The following is a 25,603-nucleotide window of genomic DNA, read 5'->3' as shown; positions in this document are numbered from 1 at the left end:
AGGTCTCTCCACTTCATTGGCAAAGGGTGACAGAGTTATGTACTGGGTGACCTCGAAGCTCTGAAGAGACAGGTGATTCAGCCTTTGCTTGAATTCTTCTGCTGATGGGGTACTCACTGTCTCACAGGGTTCACCCTTTCTATTTTTTGCATAGCTCTAATTATTAGAAAATTCTTCCTTATATTCGACATAAGTCTTTCCCTGTCATTAATAATTATTCTTTCAAGCCACCGACCAAGCCTGCTCCTCTTTTGTATGGCGGCCCTTTATTTAAAGACTCCTGTCATGTCCCATCTAATGATCCTTCCCAGTCAGACTAAACTGTTGTCTGTGTGACTGGCTTTGGATTTCCTTTAGCACAGTTCAGATTGCTTATTCTGCACACACTCCACATGGAGAAGCTTGAAACAACTCTGGGATTCCTGGCTAACTTTCCACCTTTGCAGTTTTGCTTTGTCAGTGGTCACTGTGTCCTCCAAAGCTGCAGAGGCACTGCCGCCAGCTCAGCAGCCAGCTGAACTCAGCCTTTCCTTGTGGACACTTCATGTAAGACCCATGGTGCCCAGAGAGAGTGCTCAGCCTTCCCGGGTGCATCCAGCGGCTTTCAGGTGGTCAAGCTGCCATGCAAGTTCTTGTTCTTGGGAGATGATCGGAGATCTGTCTTGGGGGGGGAGATGTTTGGATCCCTGCACTGGGGCAGACACACACATGTGGGAAGCACACCGTGGAACGGGTGAGCTCACAACAGGCTGACTGTGGACAGCGTTGCCAGCGAGTACAAGTGACTTGGAAGAGGGGAGGGTGGGGGATGAGGCAATGGGAGTGAAAAGAGTTTTCTGTTTTCTCTGGCTGAGAAACAAATGTCCCTGTATATTTGATAATTCAGCCACCAAAGTGGGGTTTTCAGCGCTAGAGCCTAGCTATCGCGGTGCTTCCTGTCCAGAAATTCTTTGCATTTAAGACAAATATAAACACCATATGTGAAACCATGGTGGTTGCAATATTTGGAATATTTCCCCCACCCTCAAAACACTCCCCCCCCCTTCTCCCTTTTAGTTCAGGTTTTGGTTAGAATTCAGGAATGAGCTTTGAAGTACAGCCCTTGTACTGAATTCCATTCCCTTTTCTCTTAATTAGTGGAAAAATACAGGAGCCCTCTTATGGCCCAAACTACCTCCTGGGCTTTTGGTGAGGCCTCTCGGGGGCTGTAGATGTATTTTTTTTTTAAATGTTTTCAGTGGGAAGTAAGAGTTTCATTTAAACATTCTTAATAGAAACATAGGTGAGAAGTACAGCCCTTTTTCTCTCGTCTCCAACCCACTATATAATTCTTTTCCTTTTCTACAAGTGGAATAAAAAAAGAGCCTGTCCTTGTAGTATTCTGTACAAAAGGCCAAGTCAGGCACTGAGACATCTGGTTGTGAGTTGAGAGGAGGGTAGCAGTGGATGATTTTTGTTGCCCTGATTTTCACACACTTCTGGAAATTGCTCTCAAGGCCACTATGCTTGTCTGTCTAAGAAACTAACATTTTGAGGGGAGGGAGCCAGGCAAAACCATGGCAAGAAGGACCCTGGGTCCATGTGTAATGGCCTTTTTGACCATGCTAAGACTTGTCTCAACTAACCACACTGATGATGCCACCTGGCCATTCCTCCAGTACCTGCATTTTCCAGGTTTGCCACCTTTATGCCCCCTCTGCTTTTGCAGAGTCATTCCCTTTGGCTCCATGTGAGCAGCATCAAGGAGTTCTTCCTGGAGGAAGAGGTTGAAGAGACTGGAGATTTTAGTGCTCTGTGCTATCTCTGTGAGCAGCGTATCCCCCATTGACCTTGAGTTGTTGAGACTGTTTGCCTTACATACCCTCCCTTGTGTGTTTGTGGCCGCAGTGCTCAGCCTTTGGGACCCTGAACCCTCTTAAGAACCTTTTCCTCACTTGGAGAAGGAGGCCCACTCTTGGATGATTCCCATTGCTATTGCCAGTGGAGAAACTACTGGCAGGTTCAGCCTCTTTCCATTCTAAATCTCTAGAATAACTCAGTCAGTATTCTTGGCAGCCGTGGGTTTAATTTACGAGGGATTTGGTTGCATTTTCTACGTGGGTGGGTTCTGACGCTGCAAATGTCTTGTCAAACTGGCTGAGCATCTATTTGAGAAGAGCACGAAGCTTTGCCAGTCCTCATTGCAGGAGGGTGGGCCAGGGCCAGGACGTGGCAAAAATAGTAGGAGGCTTGTTCTGAGACCCACAGGATGGGCAGAAGTAGAAGGTGATAGATTTAGAGGCTGAAACGAGAAGAGGTTAGGTCCCTTTCTCTCTACTCCTTTCTTACCACCTACCAGGCTATGGATTCAGCTCCACCTGCAAGCAGGAAGCTAAGTAAATAGATGTTGTTGCTGCCAGAATGAAGAATAGTTATTAGAGGCACAGCTCCCATCTTCCATAGGCACACATTTTTAAGTGGCATTCCTACCCTTGAAGCTTTATAAATAGCAGAGAGGGTATTGGGTTTGAAATCCGATCACTTGGCTTCCACTTCTGCCCTTGCTACATGCTACCTGTGTGGGACAAGGATGGGGACCAGACCTATGATTTCATCAGTATAGAGATCTCCTAGAAGAGAATACTCCCTCTCCCAACCCAAGGCAGTTGGGCACCTCTGCAGGTCAGTCTGGAGAGTTACCCAAGGCAGCAAGGTTGTCCTGGTCCCACTGAGTGGGTGAGAGGCAGGGCTTGACCAGGCGTTTGGGCTTTGAGACTGTCTCTCTGGGCACCCTGTGGAGCTGTCCGAGTTACTCTCTAAGCAAGTCGCTTAACTTCTCAGGGCCTCCATGTCCTCATCCCTGAAACCAGAGCTGGAGGATATGGTCTCTGGGGTCACTCCCAGTTCTAAATCTGGTATCTTGCGTGTATTATTTTGATTTTAGGGCCCTGAGTATTTTGCAAAAGAAAGGGCCGTGAACTATGCTTATACTGCTCATGGAGCTAGTGAGTCAAATGATCTAGAAATAAATTTCACACTTCTCTTCACACCCTCGTGTCATCAGTCGTCTTTGACTGGATTGTAAGTAAGGGTTCAGATGTGAACTGCCAGCCCTTCTGTACCATGCAGTGCCCAAGCCAGCTGTTAAAATTTGATTAGCCAAACCACTCTATTCTGTTATGAAGCAGCTATAGTTCGTACTTTATTGTTAATAAATTTTTGTTTTCCTCTAGACTCCCATGGAGAAGAATGCAGTACTTTGTAAATAGCCTCTCAGATCTTAAAAAATACCTGACTTCATTCTAAATCAAGGTGTACTTGTTAGGTAGATGTGGTAGAAGATTGGGAACCATGTAGCCCGATAATGAAAAATAGGCAATGCTCTCAGATAAGTGGGTTCATTGTCTTATTTTTTATTACAAACATCTGGCATACCTACTTGCTGCTGTTCATCATTCAGCAGAAGAATATTCTGGTCATTGAGGACTCTGTGGCAACACTGGTATTTTTGAAAAGCTCAGCAATGTGCTGATTAGTAAATTCTTACTAACGGGAAGTTATTCCTAACAATGATATCTAGACACTAGAAATTAGATTTCTCCCCAAAGGGGTCTCTCATCTCTAAACTGAAGTATTGACGTAACCTTGTGTGTCCTGGACAGGCCAAGCGCGATAGAATAGACCTCTTCCTTTGACCCCAGTGCTCAATAGTGTGTCAGTGCTTGGCTGTCTTATCTGTTGTACCCAGCAGATATTGAAACGCACACTTCATCAAGTCAGAGACTTCACCGTTGGAGAAATGTTTCCCTCTGATATGCCCTGGTTAGTGACATGGCTCAAGTGTGCCATGGTGCCCCAGTTGGGAAAATGATCATTGAAGAGATCTTCCTCCTCACCTTCTCTCCCTTCCCCCTGAACATATCCATGTCCTGTTTGTCTAGACTTGTCAGACACTGAAATGGGCAGTGCAGATTGGGTGAGTGAAGACCACTGTGTTACTTTTTTAATTTTATTTATAAACATATATATATAGCTTTTTAGTGAGGCAATTGCAGTTAAGTGACTTGTCCAGGGTCACACAACTAGTAAGTATCAAGTGTCTGAGGCTGGATTTGAACTCAGGTCCTTCTGACTCCAAGGCCAGGGCTCTGTCCACTGTGCCACCTAGCTGCCCCCACTGTGTTACTTTAGACAAGTCCGAGCCTCATCTGCAAAGTGAAGGGTCACACTTAGGAGTGCTCCCACAGGATGATCTGGGAGGCTTAGGGGATGTACAAGGTCAAAACGGTTTTCATAAGAAGACATTTTAATTGCTAGTATACTAAATATTGGTAGATAGAGACCACGTGAACAGAAGTTGGGTTGGGGGAGGCAGGGAGGAGTCCTTCATTTTTAAGAATAAAAAGTTTGAGAACTCCCAGACTGGATCTGTATACCTTGGCCATCATCCCTGGCTTCCAAGGTGAGAGCAGATGATGTTTAGGAAAATGGAACTCTCTGATCTGACCTCTTACCTAGTTACTACTCTTTCCCCTTCTTCTGCCAAACCTGAAATATCCATCCGTCTATCCATCTGTCTATTGTCTCTGCACTCAAGAATCCTAATGGGAGAATGTAAATAACTAGGTATACACAAAGGGGCAGCTAGGTGGCACAGTGGATAGAATGCTGGGCCTAGAGTTAGGCCTGAGTTCAAATCCAGCCTCAGACACCAGCTCTATGACCCTGGACATGACACTTAACCCTACTTGCCTCAGTTTCCTCATCTGTAAAATGAGCTGGAAAAGCAAATGGCAAACCACTCCAGTATCTTTGCCCAAGAAAATCCTAAATAGGGTCAACAAGGGTTGAATGTGGCGCAGTGGATAGAATTCTGGCCTTGGAGTCAGGAGGACCTGAGTTCAAATCCAGTCTTAGATACTTGACACTTATTAGCTGTGTGACCCTGGGCAAGTCACTTAACCCTGATTGCCTCAACCCCCCCCCCCAAAAGAGTTGAAGGTACTGAAATGAATGAACAATATACACACAAAAAACTGTGACAACAATAATAATGATATATTAATTAGCAAATTTATAAAATACTTTTTAAGTTTTGCAGAAGAGCTTTGCATAGGTACTCTTATCCCCATTTTACATATGAGGATACTGAGGCCAAGGGATGTTCCACATATGGCCCAGTGTCACAGCTAGGATGTGTCCGAGGCAGGGCGTCAACCTAGGTCTTCCTGATTCTCAGGCTAGTGCTTTAGCCATCATGCCCCCAACTGCCTTTGTGGAGTGACTGAGGGGGTGGGAGGGGGACATCCTGCAGAGCGGAGGGATTTGGGCTGACGCAGGAAGGGGGCCAGGGAAGCTCAGAGCATTCCAGGTGCAGGGGAGACAGAAGAAACACAGTGTCATGTTTATTTGAGGAATAGCAGGTAGGCCTGTGATAGTGGATTGTAGGGTCTGAATGTAAGAACACTGGAAATTCAGGAAGAGCCCTAATGACATCCTGAGTTCTTTTGAAGTCGGAAGAGTCCCAGTAGGAGATATCTTGTTCTCCTTCACTTCTGCCTCTTGTACCTGCTACTCGGAAATGGTTGAGAAGTCAGTCAGTAACCATTTATTCAGTGCTTACTGTGTGCCAGGCTCTGTGCTAAGTGCTTGGGATATAAATACCAAATTAAAAAAAAAAAAGAAAAAAGAAAAAGTCTCTGCACTCAAGGAGCTACAATCCAATGGGAGAACTCAGTACACAGGAGGGGGCAGAGGATGAAGGGGCAGGCAGGGTACCTGAGCCTGGGGCATGGGGCAAAAGTCAGAGAAATCTCAGAGTAGTGCAGCCAGGTGAGAGAAGAGATTTCCTGAGCTGAGGTCTGTCTTTAAATGGAGGATTTGGAGTTTTATGGCTCCAGTCTCAGGGACAGAGGCTGGTGATGAGGTGGACAAAGGACTGAGGCTGATGGGATCTTGCAGGATGCTGTGGTTCTGCCAATAATGAGCTTCCTTGGGTCATTTTGTGGACGTGACACTTAGGGAAAGGGGTTTTTGTGTCCCTTAAACAGCACCTCAGCCACAGTGTATTTTTACTGAGGTCAGTTAAGAACAAAACCCTTCCAGGCTCAATTCAGAAACCATTGATTGGTTTTCTTCTCTCATCAGAGGCAAACTGTTTATCATTTATGGCAAAAGATCTGAAGGTAAGCTACAAGAGTACTTGGCAAAGGCTGTGGGTTGAATGTCCAAATAGGATGGGTCAGAATTGCTCAGCTTGTGGCTAAATTATAAGATTGGAAAGCCTGAAATAGCCTTATTTGAATCTCTTTTGTTTTTTTAAAAGCATGCTCAGTGAAGGCAATAACCACTTTGTCTCCTTTCTTTCTTTACTTAAAGAACAAATGCCAGAATGTGGTTAAAAATAAAACTTAAGGATATTCATCCAAGCCACTGTCCCACTATTTCTTGATTCACCCTGAGAGAGATGGATGTCTTCCTGGGATCACACTGAAGCGAGCTCTGGGAAGCGTAAACCCAGATTTTTACCACCCTCTTGGCACTGATTAAATTTTTATAAGCCTATAAGGTAACAAAACCCCAGAAAGATTGAATAAACTCCATAAACAGGAGTCTGGCATGTCAGGCATCTGTGTTTTATTCCTAAAAAAGTGAGGGAAAGGAATGGATGTCGTTTGATTTAATGAGAATTAAAGTGCCCTTGGACTATTGAGAAGTAAAGAATGATGGCTGATGACTCCCATGTTCCATAATCGGAACAGGCAGTTTGGTCCTAGCTCCTTCTCCCTCTTGTCTGTGGATAAGATAAGCGGTTACGGTCAGTCTCTGAGAGGTTAAGACCTCTGTTCCGTGACTCGGTAACTGCCAAAGACAAGTTGCTGTCATGGTCCAGCCACCACGATTGCAGTTCCTTAGAGAGTCCTGTCACTCATGAGGGGCTTCATCAGACTGAGATTAGGCATTTCATTAGGACAGGAAGAACACCACTGAACTGCAGTCTTCTAGGGTTAGGGAGTGGGAGAGGAGAGATCGTGACAGTGATTGGTCTCATCCACATTAGCCTCCATACTCAACTGGCTTTGTTATGTAAGATTAGATTTCTTGTAAAAGATTAATATATGTTTCTCCTTTATGAAGTCCATCTTTTGCTCCCAGATTCTAGTTCAGGGCCTTAATCATTGTAAGGCAGTAGGTGTAATCATTATTTCACATCCTGGTCCGTTTGTCACGTCCATCTCTGACTCTCCATGACCCCATTTGGGGTTTTCTTGGCAAAGATACTAGAGTGGTTTGCCATTTCCTTTTCCAGCTCATTTTACAGATGAGGAAAACTGAGGCAAACAGTGTTAAATGACATGCCCTGAGTCACACAGCTAGTAAGTGTCTGAGGTCGCATTTGAACTCAGTTCCTCCTGACTCCAAGGCCAGTGCTCTATCCATTGTGCCCCCTAACTGTCCTAGTTGTTAGGTTGTTATTCCTTCTCTCCCTTCTTTCCCTTTCCTTCTTGAGCAGTGAGCACACTATTAGCCCCTGAGGGGAATGACAAGATAAACAAGAACTGATCCCCATCCTTGGGGAGCTGATAGTCTGCTAAATATCAACTTACGGCTCTATTGATAGAGGCAGATGACTTACTCCCAAAGGGGCTTATAGATTTATTCTACAGTATACTTCTAGCTGTGCGTATGGGTTCTTGTAAAAATGTTCAGTTGACACGTACCTGTGGTTATGCCCATTTTCTGTACAGAATGTTCATAATTTGTTTTCCAGAATGAGAGCTCCCTTTTACAGTCTGCCCCATTCAGTGAACATACGAAGTGCTTGCTTGGCATGCAGACACAACAGTAAAACCAGCATGTCTACAAATAAGTAAATGTAAGGTAATCTGAGGAGGGAGGAAGCACTTTTAATAACTGGGAGAATTAGGAAAGGCTCCAGGTAGGAGGGAACACGAGAGCTGAGCTTGAAAGGAAGGAAGGGGTTCCTTCTTCTAAGAGCTTGCAGGGAAGGGGGAGTGGGGCAGTGGCGGGGTACACTGTAGCAGAGGACACATTTGTGGAAAGAGTGAGAGGGACGAGGTGGAACAAATTAGAGACAAGCTGTCCATTTGGCTGAGGGCTGGAGGTGGGAGGTACTGGTAAGAGTGGAGAGACGTGTGAGCTCAAGGACAAGTTGTGGAGTTAAAATTGATAAGACCTAGAAACTGACGAGAATTTTGGGGAAAGGGTGGATTTCCTGTGGGGGTAGGTGAAGACAATGAGTTCTCTTATGGATTTGTTTCACTTGAGATATGTATAGGTCATCTGCTTGGAAAGGTCCAATGGGTAGTTGGCTATTTAAGTAGAATTCAGAAGAGAAACTAGGGTTGGATATATGTATACATTGGGGAATCATTTGCATAGAGATAATTTATGGGGGTAAGAGCTCTCCCAAAGATCATATTTTTAAAAAAAAATGAAAATGAGTGTCCTGGACAAAGACTTGTAGAATAATTGTTTCATGATTAGAGAGCTGGAAAAGAATAATGACCCAGAAAATGGATTAAAAGGTCAGATGGATAGGAAGAGGACTAGAAGGTAAATAGTATCAAGAAAGTCAAGGTAAGGAAGAATAGATAGTGTCCAGTGTTGTGAAAAGCCTAAAAGAGCTTAAGCTAGGATAAAGGCAGCAAAGAGGCCTTTGGATGATCAGATAAGTGGTCACTGGTGATCTTGGATGGAATGGTTTCAATCAGCTAGTGGAATTGGAAGCCAGATTGTGAGGGAGTCAGGACGTTAGAAGTGGAGTATAGATGTAGATGACTTTTTCTATGGATTTGGCTGTGAAAGGAGGGAAAATAAAAGATACAGGATGATAACTTGATAGGATCAAGGGAAGGTGTTTAAGGATAGAGCAGACTGGGCATGTTTTAGGCAGGGGGGAAGGAATGTATTTGTAGTGGACTTTGTCAGTATGGTCATCTGACTAACTCCAGTGACATTCAGCGTGCGCGCGCACACACACACACACACACACACACACGAAGATAGATTGAGGAGAGGGGAGGTTGATAGATAACAGACCCAGAATTGGGTTTTGGCAAGACATAAATCAAACCACATTGTTGCACTATTGGAAGAGCTGTGGATTGGTCTAGCCATTTTAGAAAGCAATTTGGAACTATGCCCCCAAAGTTAATAAACTCTGCATACCCTTTTACCCAGTGATACAGTCCTATAGCCTATCTCTCTTTTTTTTTTTTTTAAGGCAGTGGTGTGTCCAGGGTCACACAGCTAGTAAGTGTCTGAGGCCAGACTTGAACTGAGGCCTTCCTGATTTCAGGGCCAGTGCTCTATCCATTGCACCACCTAGCTGCCTCTATAGCCTATATCTCAAGGAGATCAAAGAAAGAGGAGAACACCCTCCATGTACAATAATATTTATAGCAGTTCTTTGAGGTGCCAAACAACTAGAAAGTAATGATGCCCAATATAACAGGTGCTTAATAAAAATTTGTTTCCTTTCTGCTATCATTTGGAGAATGGCTGAACAAATCATGGCATATGAATGTAATGGAATATTATATTGCTGTGAAAAATGAAGGGATCACTTCAGAGAAACCTAGGAACACTTGGATGCATTGATGCAGAAGGAATAGAATCAGGAAGACTTAACATTGATGCTATATAAAATAAACAATTTTGAAAGAATTATAAACTCTGATCAATGCAATGATCAGAGATGATTCCTTAGCACCAGTTACGATACATGCTACCATCTCCTGACAGAGATGATGAATTAATATCCAAAATTGGACACTTTTTTTGGACATAGCCAATATGGGCATTTGATTTGCTCGACTTCTTATTTGTTAGAAGAGTTTGTGTTGTTCCCTCCATCTCAACCTACCCCTGCAAGATTGGGAGAATGTGGTAAGGAGAAGGAAAAAAAAAAGCTTAAATTATCAATTATTGAATAAAGATTGTAAAGGGAGGCCATGAGACCAGAGGAAGGCTGATAGACTGGAAGAGCAATGAAAGATAAAAGTTACAAGATGATCCTGGGGAAGATGATAGATTTAGAAGAAGTAAGGTGGAGGGAGATTTGGAAAAAGAGGACTTTTGGAGTTGAGGGTCATGGACGTACTAAAATTGTTGAAGGAAGGTGAGAGTTAAGATATACACATTTACCGTACTCTTTTCATTTGTCCTTCATTTTCAAAGAACCAATGACATCATGGGTAATGTCTGCCTTCATGGCCATTGGAGCAAATTGTTCTCATCCACCCATTTTGCTGAGGGAAGTCTTCGTATCCTTGGGGTAGACATCCCCCTAACTCACCAGTGGGTTTGAGGCCTGTTGGTTACCCTCAGTCTGCTTTAGCCCATCTGCGAGGTGGTTTACCAGGGTCTGCTCATGCTGCAGCTTCTTAGAGCCACAGGTGAGAGTTTGGTGACTGGTCGGATGCCAAAGAAGGATGAGCAGCCTTCTCCCCAAAGGTGCCAGTCCTCCCTGAACACCCTGTCCTCCACATTTACTGTACTACTTCCTTCCCTGTGGAGGGCTGACGTGGAGTAAAGATATGGGAGGTGAGGATATTGGTGAGCTGAGAGGCCTTGGTATCTGAGAAGACACTGACAAGTATATTAAAGTATATAGGTAGTAGTATGTAGGTATACGGATATACTGTGTATTAACCTAGTATAAAGGTAGGCATGGGAGCAGAGGGGAAGACTCTGGGCCAGGTTCTGAATTCCCTGAGGAAGGATGGAGATAATTTATGCACTAGTGGAGGTGGACTGGGTGATAAAGACTCATCGAATTGAACATCAAATGAGTAGAGATGGTTGTGGCATGGTGGCCAAGGGAAGAGTGTGGAAAATAGAGACACAAAGAAATGTAGCTCATTGTCTTGACTCTGAGAAGTCATTAACAATATTAGTCTCTTTTTTTTTCTTTAGACCCTAAGACGAGGAGTGGGAGAAGGAGGGAGATTTTGTTGTTCATATGAGTTGGTAAATACCTGCTGTTCTGGTCTCAAGGACCTGACCAGAGATAAGGTACACCCAGCAGGTGACACACATGTGTAGCATTTGCTGGGCCCTCAGATATGATCTTGACCACAGCAAGAGGCCTAGTGTCTGGATATTAACTAGTTAGAGTTAAGGATCTGTTGTTTTTCTTGAGGGGAGGTAGAGATGGCATCACACCTATACCTATAGTGTCCCCACTATACCTAGGAGGACAAAAAGACTTCAAAATCAGCCCCTAGTATTGGAGCTTCAGTCTTCCAGGTGGAATGATCTTGGCATCCTAGAGGTCTGCCCTGGCCTGGGTGTTCAGGTGCTCAGAGGACATAGGGCTGAGAAAACTCCAGCTGTACACGTGGCTGACCCTGACTAGGGCACTCAAGTTATAGAGGCTGAGGAATTGTTTCCCATGACAATCTGGTGACAGGGAAGAAGAGTAGGGTCATTTTTAGGTTAAAAATAAGAGACCATGGCACCACATTCCAAGGATCCTGAAACCATCCCACTGACTCGTAGCTAGCCTTTGACTCTTAGAAATTAACTTTCACTAACTATTCCTACATCTGTGTCGATAGTGCTTACTGGCTGTTGTATCAGATTGAATTCCCCTTTGACTCTTCTCTTTTAGCCAGATACATGTGAAATCTTAAATGGATCCTGCAAACAGCTGCTTCTTAGTGGCTACTCTCAGTGGGTGAAAGAGAGCATTAGTTTGGTTCACTCCATTGCCTCTACCCTTCGGGACGAAAGGCAGTGGGAGCACGGTTGATCAAGTGTGTAAGGTTTGGCAAAATGTTTCTGTAGGCCATCTGCATGTAACCTAAGTGAAGTAGCTCTTGCCAAACTTAGGATTGTTTGGAGGCAAATGCTCCATCTTCCCTTTTTGAATTATGTGAATTGGTGTTTAGATGTTGCTGGTAAAACTACCTATCCACTAAAAATTATTTTGTGTGAGCTAAGAAGATCTGTCTTATTTTAATTTAACTTTAAATGACCATTGTCAAGAAGACTGAGCTGAAGGCTGGTCTTGACTCCTAAGCCTGAAATATGAAATGTTTCCTTAAACAGATGCGTAGTGATGTGCTGGTAAAAGAACCTCGTCACTCCAAATCTCATCATTTTGCCTATGGTTAGGAAATAAAGTCCACCTTCAGCTGCCATAACCTCCCAAAGAAAAAGAATGGGCATCATCCAATTAGAAAAAAAAATTACAAAACTCATCTTGCACGTGACAGAAGAAAAGACAGCCAAAGTAAAGCAACTTCTTCTTTCAAGTTTTTGTTGTCTCCTATCCCCTACATGAAATACTCCTAATCATAAAATACATGTAAGGTTTTGGCTACAATATCTCACAATTTCAGTCCCAAACCAACCAGAATGAGTTAGTATCAATCATAGTGGTGCTTTGGGCTGTCCTTTTGCCTTCATTCAGGTGTTCATAGAATAGGATTGCCATCCATTTTTAAGGTAAATATGGAGTCACATAGCTTTGTTTTCATGCTTTGAGTAAAGCATAGGTAACCTTGGAGTTGGTAATGTCTCTGTCCTCTAACCTGGCTCCTTTTCTTCCCGGTGAGGCATTTCAGCGTTCCTGTCCGCCTCTCTCAGGCAGTGTTTCCATCACTGTTTCTGTTTGTGAGCCACATGTTCTGTTGGTCTCCTTTGGCATCAGCCACCCCCCGTCCTGGCGGGGCCCACCCACCTGGAGGTGCTACGATTCTTTCACTGCCTTTGCTACCTGATATCCAGTGCTGTAGGCTAAGGAAGTTAGGCCTAGGAGGTGACAAGATTTTCCCTGATATATTAATTTCATTCTCTCCTTTTCTTTCCACACAGGAACAAATTATCAGTCTGGTCAATCAGATTTGTGGGAAAGTATCTGGGAAAAATGGCAGCATTGAGAACTGTATTAGCAAGCCTACACCAAAAAGAGGACCCCGAAAGAGAGCAACAGTTGACGTGCCATCATCTAGGCTTTCATCCTCCAGCTCATCCAAAAGTGCTTCAAGTTCATCCTGAAGATGCCAACACTCATTGTTGATTTATATATATTTTTTGTAATTATTATATCCTAGTTTGGAGTACTTGCTGTAGAATACAAGCTGTCTTTGCACTAGCTCTAAAGAAGATTTTCTTCTGGTTTTAGAGAACTAATTTTGTTTTAGCATTAAATTGTTGAAATTTTTTTTGTACTTAGGAGAGTTAGATACAGCAGTTGGATTTTTGGAAACTGCCGTATATTCACTGTTTTAAAACCCTTGAGGGGCTGCGATGTTAATCTGTATCACCCCTTTGGCTGAGTAAAAGCCTGTTTTTGTTTTTGTTTTTTGTTGTTGGATTGGTTTGTTTTGGGGTTTTTTTTGATTTTTTGTTTTGGTTTTTTTTGGGGGGTTTTTCTTTAGGTGGGGTTTTTTTTGGTGGGGAATTTTGTTTTTTGTTTTTATTATTTTCATAACTGTGGGGAAAAAGACTTTGAACCCATTTTTAATAGGTTGAAGTTTGTATTTTATAATTTGTTCTCCAGTCATGTGAGCAGATTTTCTAGAGAGAAAGGGGATAGGAGACAACAAAAACTTGAAAGAAGAAGTTGCTTTACTTTGGCTGTCTTTTCTTCTGTCACGTGCAAGATGAGTTTTGTAATTTTTTTTTCTAATTGGATGATGCCCATTCTTTTTCTTTGGGAGGTTATGGCAGCTGAAGGTGGACTTTATTTCCTAACCATAGGCAAAATGATGAGATTTGGAGTGACGAGGTTCTTTTACCAGCACATCACTATGCATCTGTTTAAGGAAAAAAAAAAGAGAGAGAGAGAGAGAAAAAAAAGACTGCCTACCTTGGAGGGGTCATGTGAGGGAAAACTGTGCCTGATTTCATTAGGAAATCCATTCTGTTATTTTTTTGGTGCTGTTGGCTACTTTATCAAAAAAAAAAACAAACAAAAAAGACAAAAAAAACCATAACAACCCTTCAATAGCATCCTTACAAGAAAAAAAAAAAGGAAAAAAAATGATTGAAGCCCTAAGTGCTTCTTTGTCATAGACGTGCAATCTTTCTGACATTCCATTTCCATCCCGCGGCTGTTGTTGTTTCACATCTTCACACGAGTCAGCATTAATCCTTTCCTTTTGAATTTGTTTCATTTCTGTGATCACATTTAGAGCCACTAGGAGGTCTGCATAGTTGTTTTTGAATGTGAAAATGCATCTGCCCTCATCTTGTCTGTTTTTTTTTCCTGTATGTTGTAACAAAACAGAACAAACACACACACACACACAAACACACACACAAGAAATCCCATCCCTTTTTGTACATATGCCTGTAAATTGTTTTAAATACTTGAGCCTTTTTTCTCGGTGGGGAGGGGGGGAAGGGCGGCAGAGGGACAGGATGAAGAAAAGCCTTACGTTTCCGTTTCTTCATCAGTTGGATTGGACTGGATGCTTACAGGGTTTTTCTTGTAACATTTCTATAAGTGCTGCTTACGTCACTGAACAACGACGAGAAATCACAGTGGAGTAGCTGTCGCCCTCTTCTGGTTGTGTGTACAGTCTGTGTGGAATAAAGAAGGGAAACTTTTCACAAGCTGTCCTCTGTTTCATAATTGAGTTCACCAAGACCGTAGCTACCCACCTCACACTGAGCTTGCCAGTGGGGACTCGTCAGGGAAGTCCTAGAATACAATTTGTTGGTGGTGGTTGCAGAAGACTGAACTGTTTTTGGAATATTGAACAATAACATAAACGAGTCGAGTGTTTTCCAATGTGGTTGTCTGGTTTTTATGGCCTTGCTGTGTACTTTTCCCCTCTTTTTGACAGTAAACTTCTGACTATGGCTTACAGTTGGACATTTAATTTATTAGCGCTGCTCTGCTCTCTTTCCTTGGAAGGAAAGACTTCATTGTTGTTTATTGCCAGTTTTTTTTGTTTACTTTTCAGGTTTGTACTACAAGGTTTAATAATAAAAACAGTTTTTTGGACATTTGTCTGTCTTGTGGAAGCTGAGTGAGTGGAATGAGCTCTTTCTTGCCTGACAGAGGGGTGCTGTGTCCTCCCTGGCATTCTTTCCCTTCATAACCCATGGTAGAAAACTAGACATGAGAGAAAAGGGAGCAGCCCTGTCTTCATTCCCCAACCCCTGGTTGATGTTTAGAATCCAGTCTTTTTACGTGGCCTCTCCGAGGTGCAATGTCTAGATGAAGGCTTGGGGGAGGGCTGTGTGTCGCTCCTGACTCTTTCCAGCATCTCCTCCACCTCTCTCCTGCTGTCACTTTGCTGCTTGAATTCACTGCTTTACCATTTGCCTTCCTTTCAGTACGTCAACTTACCATCATCCCCCACACAAAAAGTATGTGAAGGCAACAGAGGCACAGGCTGAAACACTAGGACCCCAGAATTGAGTTTCAGGTTGGTAGTTGTAGAAAAACCATCACTTCCATCCCCCTAGTGTCAGCTGCTTGTCAAGGAGACTGGGGCAGAGGGAGGCCAGGGGTGTTGGTTTTAGGCTCAAGTCTGCTCCTTTGGGCCTATTTCTCCTAAGTAAGTTAAAAGTGGATCTTGTATACAGTGGTTAGGATAGTTTGGTAGGAGAGTGAGGGCGGGGTGAGTGAAATCTGTTTTGAGCTGAGAGCCATCTTATTGAGTAACTGAGAAAAGTCAAATTCCCTATAGAGCAGAGTGGCTGACTACTGGTTTTCTGTCAACCACGGACCAAAGCAGAAGTGACACCTGCATTTTAGAGGTTCCCTTCAATTGGCAAGTATGTGCACTTTCCTTTCAAAGTGTAGGCTCTTCAGGCTCACCAAAAGGAACTATATCTTTTGTCTTTAAGCCCTTGTAGTTTTGGAATGATTTCTAATGTATAACAAATACACAGAAAAAAATGACTAAGAGCTTCAGAATTTATTTGCTATACAAAGTTTAACAATGCTCAAAGTTCTCAGATTTTATTGTTAGAGAAAACTGTGCTTTTAGGCATCTCCCACTCATTATTGGCAATTTTATAAAAGTTTAGTATCCCCATAAAACGAATGACTTCAGGCAGACTATCTGGTCAAAACCTGAGCTCTCTTCCTTGAAATACTATGTAGTCAAAGAATGAAGGCCAGGCTTCAGGAATTTTAAGAGTCACTTTCATCACTAACATCTGAGCTGGCCTTTATAGTAGCCAGAGCAGTGTCCACTTGGACTTCTTCCTCATCAGACTGAACAACCGGGGACTCTCCACTTTCACTGTTCTCCTGGGTGGCAGAGTCAGTGCAGACTGAGGATAAGGAAGACAGTTTACTTTGAGATGCAGAATGGTTGGGAACCTCAAGGCTTATTTCATTCTGACAGGTACTAGAATCAGGCCCTGCAAAAAGAGCAGAAGAAAAATAAATTCACCAGAGGGAAGATGCTACATTTATTCTGGGAGCTTCTCTTTCTGGAGTGTATTGGGGTATAAGCTGGATAGAATCAAAGGCAATCATGTTAAATGTTTGGGGGGGGGTCCACTCCTGACCATTATCAATGCTGCCCTCACTTCCCACCACTGGGCACCTAGTTATGCCACATGGTTGGAGTAATAACAATAACTCATGTTTAAGTAATGTTTTAAAGTTTGGCCTTTGTAATGATTATAAGTTATGATTATATTCTATCATTGGATATTTAACAACCCTGTGCTACAGGTAATAGAGGCGTTTTCCAGGTGAATAAGCTAAAGGTCATAGCTGAAGTACTTGTTACGGGCCACACAGCTACTAAGTATCAGGGGAGACTGAAGTCTAGGTCTTTTGGACTCAAGATCTAGCATTCTACCACAAAGAAATACTCAGCCTGCCTTTAAAAAAGCAGAAAAATCCCCTTAAATGTTCTTTTCTATTATGAACTAAAGACAAACTTCAGTCTTTTTTTTTTTCTACAGCTTTGAATCTGAGTGAAAAATTGCTTTATGCCACTCAACTTAGTGATGGCCAAAGAAATAGAAATGCGGGACCCTGGGAATCCAAAAAGGATCTGCAGTCCTGAAATGGATAATGTGCCCCTTAGAGGACCTCTTCTTAATAACTGAATGTTTGTTATATTCTTTCGAGTCCCTTTCTCAACTTGTGTCCCTTATACTAATGACCTTCAGCCCAGGCAAGGAATAGCCACAAGTGAATGGTTTGAGACAAATGTGCACGAGTGTGTTAAAAATGTGTCATGTTCTAGAACGCGTGTACCCACCCATATGCAGATTTAAGTGCATAGGTGCAGGCCTGATGGGGTGGTTTAGCATGAGGAACTAGAATCAGTTCTGGTGCCAACATCTTCTCATGGACATGAACAATTGGTGGAACATCCTAAAATGAAGTTGAAAATGCTAAGCCATCATCAGGTAAGTTGATGTAGTCCAGAGCCACTACCACTCACTTACTGGGGGTGGGTTCAAACTAAATGGCTGAGGTCTCTTCTAACAGAAATCTAGAAAAGCGGGTAACTCCCACCACTTAATTAGCTACTGTTGTTTTTTGTTTTTTTTAAAGAGCAGCAAAGAGCACCAGATTTCAGAAGTGGATTGGGGGTAAAAAAAGGATGAGAAACTTCTTCAGCAGAATGAGAATGCAGGGGAGACCCAGTGTAATGGAATAGACCCTCCAACTCAGAGCTTCTACAGCATGTGGATGTGGGTTCTAGTCCAGGCTCTAGACTCACTAAACTATGTGACTCCCTCTAGGGCTAGACTTTCTTTCTCTGTAAAGTAAGCAAGCTGTATTCTGGCTCTAAGGGTAACTGAAAACCCATTCAGCTTTGCTGCCTTAATTTGTCATTAAAAATGGATATGTATGAACTTCTGTGTCATGAATATCATGAGAGTGATCATGGTCTGGCTGGACACTAATCTCAATGTAATAACCTACTTAAGAGAGCCAGTCTCTGATGCTTGGTGTTCTATGCATGTAAGAACAGCTAAACAACTGTTGTGGTATCTCATGGCTGGTAGGGGCCAGTCCCTATTCCTGACTTATGCTCTAGCTTCTTAAATAGCTCACTGAAAAAGTTAAAAATTTTTGCTTTTTCACCTCAAAATCTAGCTGCTTGAAAATGTAATTGTGTGAACAATTTCAAGGAGGCCTTGACAGGTGGTTGCTGTAAAGTGCTGGATATTTTCATTGAAAAAAAAAAAGTGCCCAACCTCTAGGTACATGACTTCTAGATACTCATGCTTTACACAAAACTGCTCAACAATTTGCGGGACAGCCTTGAGCTAAAGCATGTTTATGAATGTATCGATGTGTGCATGTATGTGTGTATGCATGAGGGTAAGCCCAGCCAAGGAACAGTCTCTGAAATACTCCATTTAGGAAAAAGAGGGAGATGAACTAAGAATTATTCTAAGCAGACATCTTCACACTTGCCCTCTAAGACACCTATACCTTTGGGAGAAGAATGTAGTCTGTACATTACAAACAATTGGCCCAAAGTTACTGGGATAACTGCAACAGATAATTGATTTCTAACCAATTCAAAACTCATACCTTATGTACTGAAGCCAAAGCAAAGCTCAACTATCAGCTGGTATTTTAAAAGTGAAGAATGAACAAAAAACAGCTTTTTGAAGAAAAAATATATATGCCAGCAATGAGACTGATCCAGTTTGATTTAGGCAGGGAATGAATGCCATCTATCCAAGTCTCCAATATCTGGCTCATACCTAGTCCAGGAGATAGCAAGTTGTCTTCTCCTCCTGAGTTCAAAAAGACATCTAGGGCCTCCTGATCAGACACGTCCATCAGGTCCATCTGTTCTAGCATATCCACATTTACTTCCATGGATGACATGCTGCCTATGGGCTCTGTAAACAAATAAACAATGAATTAACCAAAATGACTAACACAGAATACTCAAAAACAAGGTAGATGTTAATCATTAGCTACAGGCAAATAGTTTGGGCTGCATCAACCTTCCCTTCAAAGCAAGGTAGCTGTAAAAAACCAACCTATTCCCCCAGAAAAAAAAAAACAGCTCCAAGGGGACAATCCTTGTTACCTGTTACCTTTCAAAGAAGAATGTCATCAGAAGTACTTTTTGTTGTTGTTTGTTCTGTTTTGAGTTCAATTCAATGAAATAGAATATTCATGTTTTGTTGATTCGCAGCTACAGGCTGAGTCTGCGTTCAGCCAGGCCACTAAGTATTAGAGAGCACAGCTACTGTTCTTTGGCAGAAGTGTTGAATCAACAAGCCTTTCCATCAGACAGTCTCTCTTCTACCAGTTCAAGTGCTCTGAAAGCTTGGAACCCTCCTGGTCAGACTGGCCGGCTAATAACAGCACTGGGATCCTGTCACACAAGAGGAGGGGCAAGACCTAGGTAAAGTACAGGGGCCCTTTCTGGAGCCAAGAAGCTGTTCTTTTCTCCACTTGATTCCCTGGTCGAGTTCTCAGCACAAAACAAGGAGTAGATCCATGGAATTCTCAGGTTAAGGTGTGTTTGAAATGCAGGAAGTACTGTAGAACCTCTTCCTCCTTTTTTCCCAAAGAGTCTTTCTAGATTGGAGTAGAGTTTCTGGTAATAGTCTTCTCATGTGTTCAACCTTCATAACTTTACAACTTGTGTTTAGGATTTTCTTAGATAATAACTTACATAAAAGAACCCAGTTTCCAATTCTAACATCCCTGTTTGGCTCACAGTATTAAATCAGAAAATAATATAGCCTTTGAAGTTATAAACTGGAGAAATGGGAAAAGGCTTAAGTCAGAGGGGTTCTTAACTTGGGGTCTGTGACCTTGTATTTAAAAATATATATTTTGGTTAACTTATAATACAGTTGATTTCCTTTGTAATCCTATGTATTTTTATGCATTTTAAAATATTCTGAGGAGTGGGCCATGATACACAAAAAGGTTAAGAAGCACTGGCTTTTAGTGATAGCCACTTGGCAACCAAAACGCACCCTAGCAAACATGACCCCCCCCCCAAATCCCCAGGAAATGGGTCCATTCGTTTGTGCCATGGCATGGGAGATACGGGAGACCTCTGGACCTGTTGAAAAGCATATTCTGAGGATACTGGAAGAAGGTTAAATCTAATTCTGAGAAAAATAAGCAGAAAAGCACAGTGAATATTCACAATGACATCCCTTCAGGGCCATCGATTATTAGTTATTTAAGATGTGTTTTTATGAGGACTGGACACGTCGATGTAGGATACCAAAGGCTCTTTGAGCCAGTATCTGACAAAACAGCAAATTCATTAATAAGGTTTACATGTTTAGCATCAACCCTCACCATCTTGTTGATTTAAGGTCTTATTTACTAAAATTATTGTTGCCTATCAAATGAATGGTTTTGCCTCATTAGCGTGTGTGTGTGTGCGCGAATTGTATTAAAAAAAGTCATTTAAAGCAGGGGCTCAACTTCCATGACAGCCTTTACTAGAAAAATCTTTTCAGAATGACAAAGGGCACCTGTGTATTCTTCCTCTTTCTTTATTGCTTTGGATCTGATTCCCTCTATCCATACAGTCGAGCAACTGCCATGCACATTCAAGCCTTGGAGAGTGCACTGAGAGGTGGTGACTTCTTTACAGCGACACCCAGGCAAAAGCACTCATCTTCAAGCCCTGTCTCTGGAGCACGTCCAGATGCAGCACACCTGCTGATCTGTACTGCAAAGGGGAGCTTCCTCCCACCAACGAAATCAAAGCAAACCCTGGATCGTAGATTTCACTGTGGTCATCGAGCTCAACACCCTCATTTTACAGACAAAAACCAAACCCAGGGCAGTTAGGCGACTTGTCTAAGGTTATGCAGACAAGTCCTAATTATGGACTACTACTTGTTCCCTATTTATCATATCAGACATTTATACGAGCTGACTAATCTTGGCTCTCTAGTTTTCCTTCCCTCTTTAATATGGTAATAACAATAAGTTATTAACAGCATAGGAGCAGAAATCATGACTCAATTCTGCACCTTAAATAATTACAAAATAACTCATTGTTGCTTCCTTTGCTCCAGTCCCTGGCCAAGGCCAAGCTTCTCCCCTCCTTGCTTTTAGCAGCGTTTCCCTCTGCACGTCCCTCTTTGCTGATCTCCGGCGGCTCCCTCCCTGCTGCTTACAGCCAGGCCAAGCTCTCCTCTGACCTGAAAAAACACTCAGCTGGCCTCACTGCTCCTTAGGGCATTTCCTAGATCCCTCTACTCTTTCACAACCAAAGCACTAGGGGATAAAAAGCCACCTCTACTTGCTGCCTCCACTTCTTCAGCTCCCCCTCACTCCTCAACTCCTCTGAATCTGGCTCATGACCCCACTCACTAGCAGTGCTCTCACCAAGCTAAGATCATAACTGCCAAATCAAATGGGCCTTTTTCAGTCCTGATCCTCTCCTTCACTTCAGCATTTGATGCCACTGGCCTTCTCCTTGGACATTCTCTGCCCGGGTTTTCCTCTGTGGGGTATTAGCTTTGTCCCATTCCCTATGTGGGGGTGTCCTCCATGGCTCTGCCTTGGATCCTCTACTCTTTCTCTTGGTGACCTCCAGGTCCCATAGGTTCTAACTGTCATCTCTACATAGACGATTCTCAACCTAAATATCAGCCTTTGTCTCCCTGTGGAACTGAAGTCCTGCCTGCCAGGCCTCTCAAACTCAAGATGGAACTCATCTTCTTTCCCCCAAAAACCTATCCCTCGTACCATATTACCTATTCTTGTCAAAGGCACTATTCCAGTTACAACCTACAGGTTATCATTGACTTCATTCTCCCTTAAGCCCCCTATCCAATCAGTTGCCAAGTTCTGTTGATTCTTTTCTCCACAATGCATCTCGCATTTGTCTCCTCTCCAGTTACACAGGCACAACTCAAGACATCATCACTTTTTTTTTTTAAGGCAATTGGGGTTAAGTGACTTGCCTGGGGTCACACAGCTAGTGAGTGTCAAGTGTTTGGTCTGAGGCCGGATTTGAGCTCAGGTCCCCCTGACTTCAGGGCCAGTGCTCTAGCCACTGCGCCACCTAGCTGCCCCGGACCGTATCACCTTTCACCTGGACTTATGCCATAGCCTCCTAATTGGACTCCCTGTATTCTAGCCAACTTGCTGTTCCCCAAACATGACCAGTGTCATGACTGCTCACCATGGGGATCACCCAAAGCTCTGTGCTGGGTCCTCTTTTCTTTTTCATTTATACTATTTCACTGGACAATCTTATTAGCACTCATGTTTCAATGGTCATCTCCATGTGGAAGACTCTCAGATCTACCTGCATGACCTTAACCTCCAGCCTCTCCTCTCCAATTGCCCATTAAACATCTCAAAATGGATGTGCCAAAAAAATCTTCAACTCCACATGTTCAGAACTGAACTCATTACCTCTCCCCCTCAAATCCTCCTCTTCCTAACTTTCCAGTCACCCAGACTCACAACCTAGATGTCACCCTCAACACCTTACTCTCATTCATATCTAATCAGATGTCAAATCCTCTCATTTCTGCCTTTATAACATCTCTCACATATGCACTCTTCTCCGACACAATAACCACCTAGTGCAGGCCCTCATCACCTCATGCCTGAACCATTGCAATGGCCTCTTGGCTGGTGTCCCTGCTTCAGGTCTCTCTCCCTGCTCCAATCCATCCTGCATTCAGCTGTCAAACTGTCCTTCCTTAAAAATCGTCTGATCATATCATCTTTCACCTCCCCACCTCCTCCCTGCCCCCCCAATTCCGTCAACCCCAGTGGCCCCCTATTACTTCCAGGATCAAATACAAAATCCTCTGTTTTAGCTTTTATTTTTGAGCTTTGGTCTTTTTATCAGGAAGGTTTGAAAGTCCCCTCTTTCGCTGAATATCCATCTCCTCCCTTGAAGAATCATGCTCATTTTTGCAGGGTAGTTGATCCTTGGCTGCAATCCAAGCTCCTTTGCCTTATGGAATATCATGTTCCATGCCCTGCGGTCTTTTAATGTAGAAGCTGCAAGGTCCCATGTAATCCTGACTGTGGTTCCATGATATTTAAATTGTTTCTTTCTGGTTGCTTGCAGCAACTTCTCTTTCATCTAGTAATCTTGGAATTTTGCTATTATATTCCTTGGCATTGTCAAGGTTGAGATCTCTTTCAGGTGGTGAGCAGTGCATTCTTTCTATGGTTATTTTACCTTCTGGTTCTAGGACTTCGGGGTAGTTTTCCTTTATGATTTCCTTAAAGATACTGTCCAGGCTCTTTTTTTATCATGATTTTCAGGTAGTCCAATGATTTTTAAATTGTCTCTCCTGGATCAATTTTCCAGGTCGGTTGTTTTACCGATGAGGTATTTTATGTTTTCATTTGTTTTTTTCATTTTCGTTTCTGTTTGACTGATTCTTGCTCTCTCATGGAGTCATTAGTTTCCATTTGTCCAATTCTAGTTTTTAACAGATTGTTTTCTTCTGTTAGTTTCTGTACTTCCTTCTTCAATTGGCCAATTGTATTTTTAGGGGATTTATTTTCTTCAGTGTACTTTTTTTCCAGTTTGCCAATTGTGTTTTTTAGGGACTTGTTTTCTTCAGTGTACTTTTTTTTCAATTGGCCAATTGTATTTTTTAAGGACTCTTCTACCTCTCTCATTAGACTTTTAAAATCCTACTTGAGCTCTTCTAAGAAGGCTTTTTGGCCTTCAGACCAGTTCATATTTCCTTTTGTTGTTGCAGATGTGGGTTTGTTGACAATGTTGTCCTCTTCAGAATTTCTGTCTTGATCTTCACTCTTCTCATAATATGAATCTATGGTATGTTTCTTTTTACTTATGGTTTCTTTATTCCCTGGCCTTTAAAGAGATTGAGATCTCCTGCTGGGGAACAGAGGGCACTGACCCAAGCTTCTTGTGTTGGGAGCCTAGGTCTTGGTCACTGGCTTTGTGTGCTGGGGCCTCTTATGTTGGCAACTGGAGGCTGTAGGTTTCTTGCAGTTTACCTCGTGTTGGGCTGGAATCAGCAAGGCTGGAACTTTCAGGCAATTCTAGGTTGCCTGCTCTTCCTTTCCTTTAGCTTTCTTCAGCTCCTTTTAGATGGGTGCTGCAGGGTGTTTATCTGCCTGGAGCCCCTTGCAATGCTGCCTCCCTCATTTCTGCTAGTGCACTGGGAGATTCCTTTGCGGTAGAGTGCCGAGGCACCTGGTGGTTTTCTGAGCTGGTTTCCACCAGTTCTCCCTCCCTCACTGAGGCACTCAGAGGTCCAGGTGTTGGTGTTTGCCTGCTCTACCACCTGGACTTCAGGATCTCCTCCTGGTTGACAGTTGGAGGCTATAGGGTTCTGACAGCTCACCTGGTGTTGGGCTGGAATCAGCAAGGCTGGGACTTTAGGAAGACTCTAGGTTGCTTTCTTCAGCTCCTTTCAGATGAATGCTGCAGGGTGCTTATCCCCCTGGGGTCCTTAGTAGTGCTGCTCCCCTTATTTTTGCTGAGGCACTGGGAGACCCGTTTGCTGGGCTGCACTGCTGTTCCCCATCTTCCTCTAGGTCAGCTGTTCCACGGTGATATTTTTTTCTGGGGTGATATTTTCTGGGTTTTCAGAAGTTGATAGGGGAGGGTGAGAGCGACTACCTTTTCACTCCGCCATCTTGGCTCCTGGAAGTAGAAGTTTCTCTAGCTTTTAGTTTTTATTTATTTATTTATTTGTTTGTTTGTTTGTTTGTTTATTTGTTTATTTGTTTATTTTTGTGAGGCAATTGGGGTTAAGTGACATGCCCAGTCACACAACTACTGAGAGTTATGTTTCTGAGGCTGGATTTGAACTCCTGACTCCAGGGCCAGTGCTCTATCTACTGCTACCTAGCTGCCCCTCTGTTTGGCTTTTAAAACTCATCATGACTTGCACATACTCTAGGATGCAGTGACACTGACTTCTGATCCTTGCATGTGACACTACAACTCCAAATATTTTCACCAACTCTTCCCCTTGCCTGGAACTCTCTCCCCCATCACTTCTGCCTCCTAGCCTCCCTGGCTTCCTGCATGTCTCAGTCAAAGTCCCACCTTCTGCAAGATTTCCCAGTCCTCCTTAATCTTAGTGTGTTTCTTCTGAAACTACCCCTAATTTTTTGCACACGTGTGTGTGTGTATTCTGTATGTAGTTGTTTATGTGTCATCTCTGCCATTAGACTGTAAGCTCCTTGAGGGCAGGGAATATTTTCAGCCTTTCTTTGTAACCCTATCTTTGTAAACTTATCTGGCATAAAGGAAGCATTTAATAAGTTCTAGTTGATGAGGCCTTTGTACAGACTGGCTCCCATCCCCCCAATCCCCTGTCCTCTTCACTTCTGTCTCTTGGAATCCCTAGCTTTATTCCAGGCTCAGGGAAAGTGCTACCTCTTACACTGGCCTCTTCTTAATGTCTCAGTTATCTACCTTCTCTGAAAATTCATTCATATGTATACTGGATTCACTTGGCAGAAGGTTATAGAAGAAAATCATTACTAGTCCTGAGGCACTCTGGAAATTCTCTAAATTGTACTATATGAATGCTCTAGAAACAGACTTGGTGATCATTTTCATATTCTGTGATTTAATAAGAACTCAGTTTATATAATAACTACATTCCACAACCACACAATTCTCACATTCCATTCTACATAGCATCCAACACATTGCCTTTTTCAGTAGATTGCTTATGAAATAAACAC

The 25,603-nt window shown here is 42.9% G+C and overlaps 2 protein-coding genes across 6 annotated transcripts in view; one reads left to right on the top strand and one right to left on the bottom strand.

Annotated features, from left to right (window-relative positions):
- Positions 1-14,965, top strand: part of JARID2 (jumonji and AT-rich interaction domain containing 2) — a 334,127-nt gene extending 319,162 nt beyond the window's left edge. For 3 of the 4 annotated variants that reach the window (XM_020986790.2, XM_078153580.1, XM_020986792.2), the window contains one exon: positions 12,826-14,965. In XM_020986790.2, coding sequence (XP_020842449.1) covers positions 12,826-13,008 — 183 coding nt within the window. In that variant the 3' untranslated portion in view covers positions 13,009-14,965. Of the gene's footprint in view, positions 1-446; positions 12,043-12,825 lie in introns of those variants that run through there. The other variant, XM_020986791.2, reaches the window with a different exon arrangement.
- Positions 14,966-15,872: 907 nt separating this feature from the next.
- The window catches only part of DTNBP1 (dystrobrevin binding protein 1), a 166,577-nt gene continuing 156,846 nt past the window's right edge, over positions 15,873-25,603 (bottom strand). For both annotated transcript variants that reach the window (XM_020986793.2, XM_078153582.1), the window contains exons 9-10: positions 18,664-18,804; positions 15,873-16,338 (exon numbers count right to left, since the gene is read on the bottom strand). In XM_020986793.2, the coding sequence (XP_020842452.1) occupies positions 16,106-16,338; positions 18,664-18,804 (374 nt within the window). In that variant the 3' untranslated portion in view covers positions 15,873-16,105. The remainder of the gene's footprint in view (positions 16,339-18,663; positions 18,805-25,603) is intronic.

This window comes from Phascolarctos cinereus, unplaced genomic scaffold (genome assembly GCF_003287225.1).
Source record: "Phascolarctos cinereus isolate Bilbo 61053 unplaced genomic scaffold, phaCin_HiC Scaffold_4;HRSCAF=312, whole genome shotgun sequence".
Taxonomy (NCBI): Eukaryota; Metazoa; Chordata; class Mammalia; order Diprotodontia; family Phascolarctidae; genus Phascolarctos; species Phascolarctos cinereus.
The sequence above is the reverse complement of the archived record's forward strand: the minus strand, read 5'-3'. Positions and strand labels throughout refer to the sequence as shown.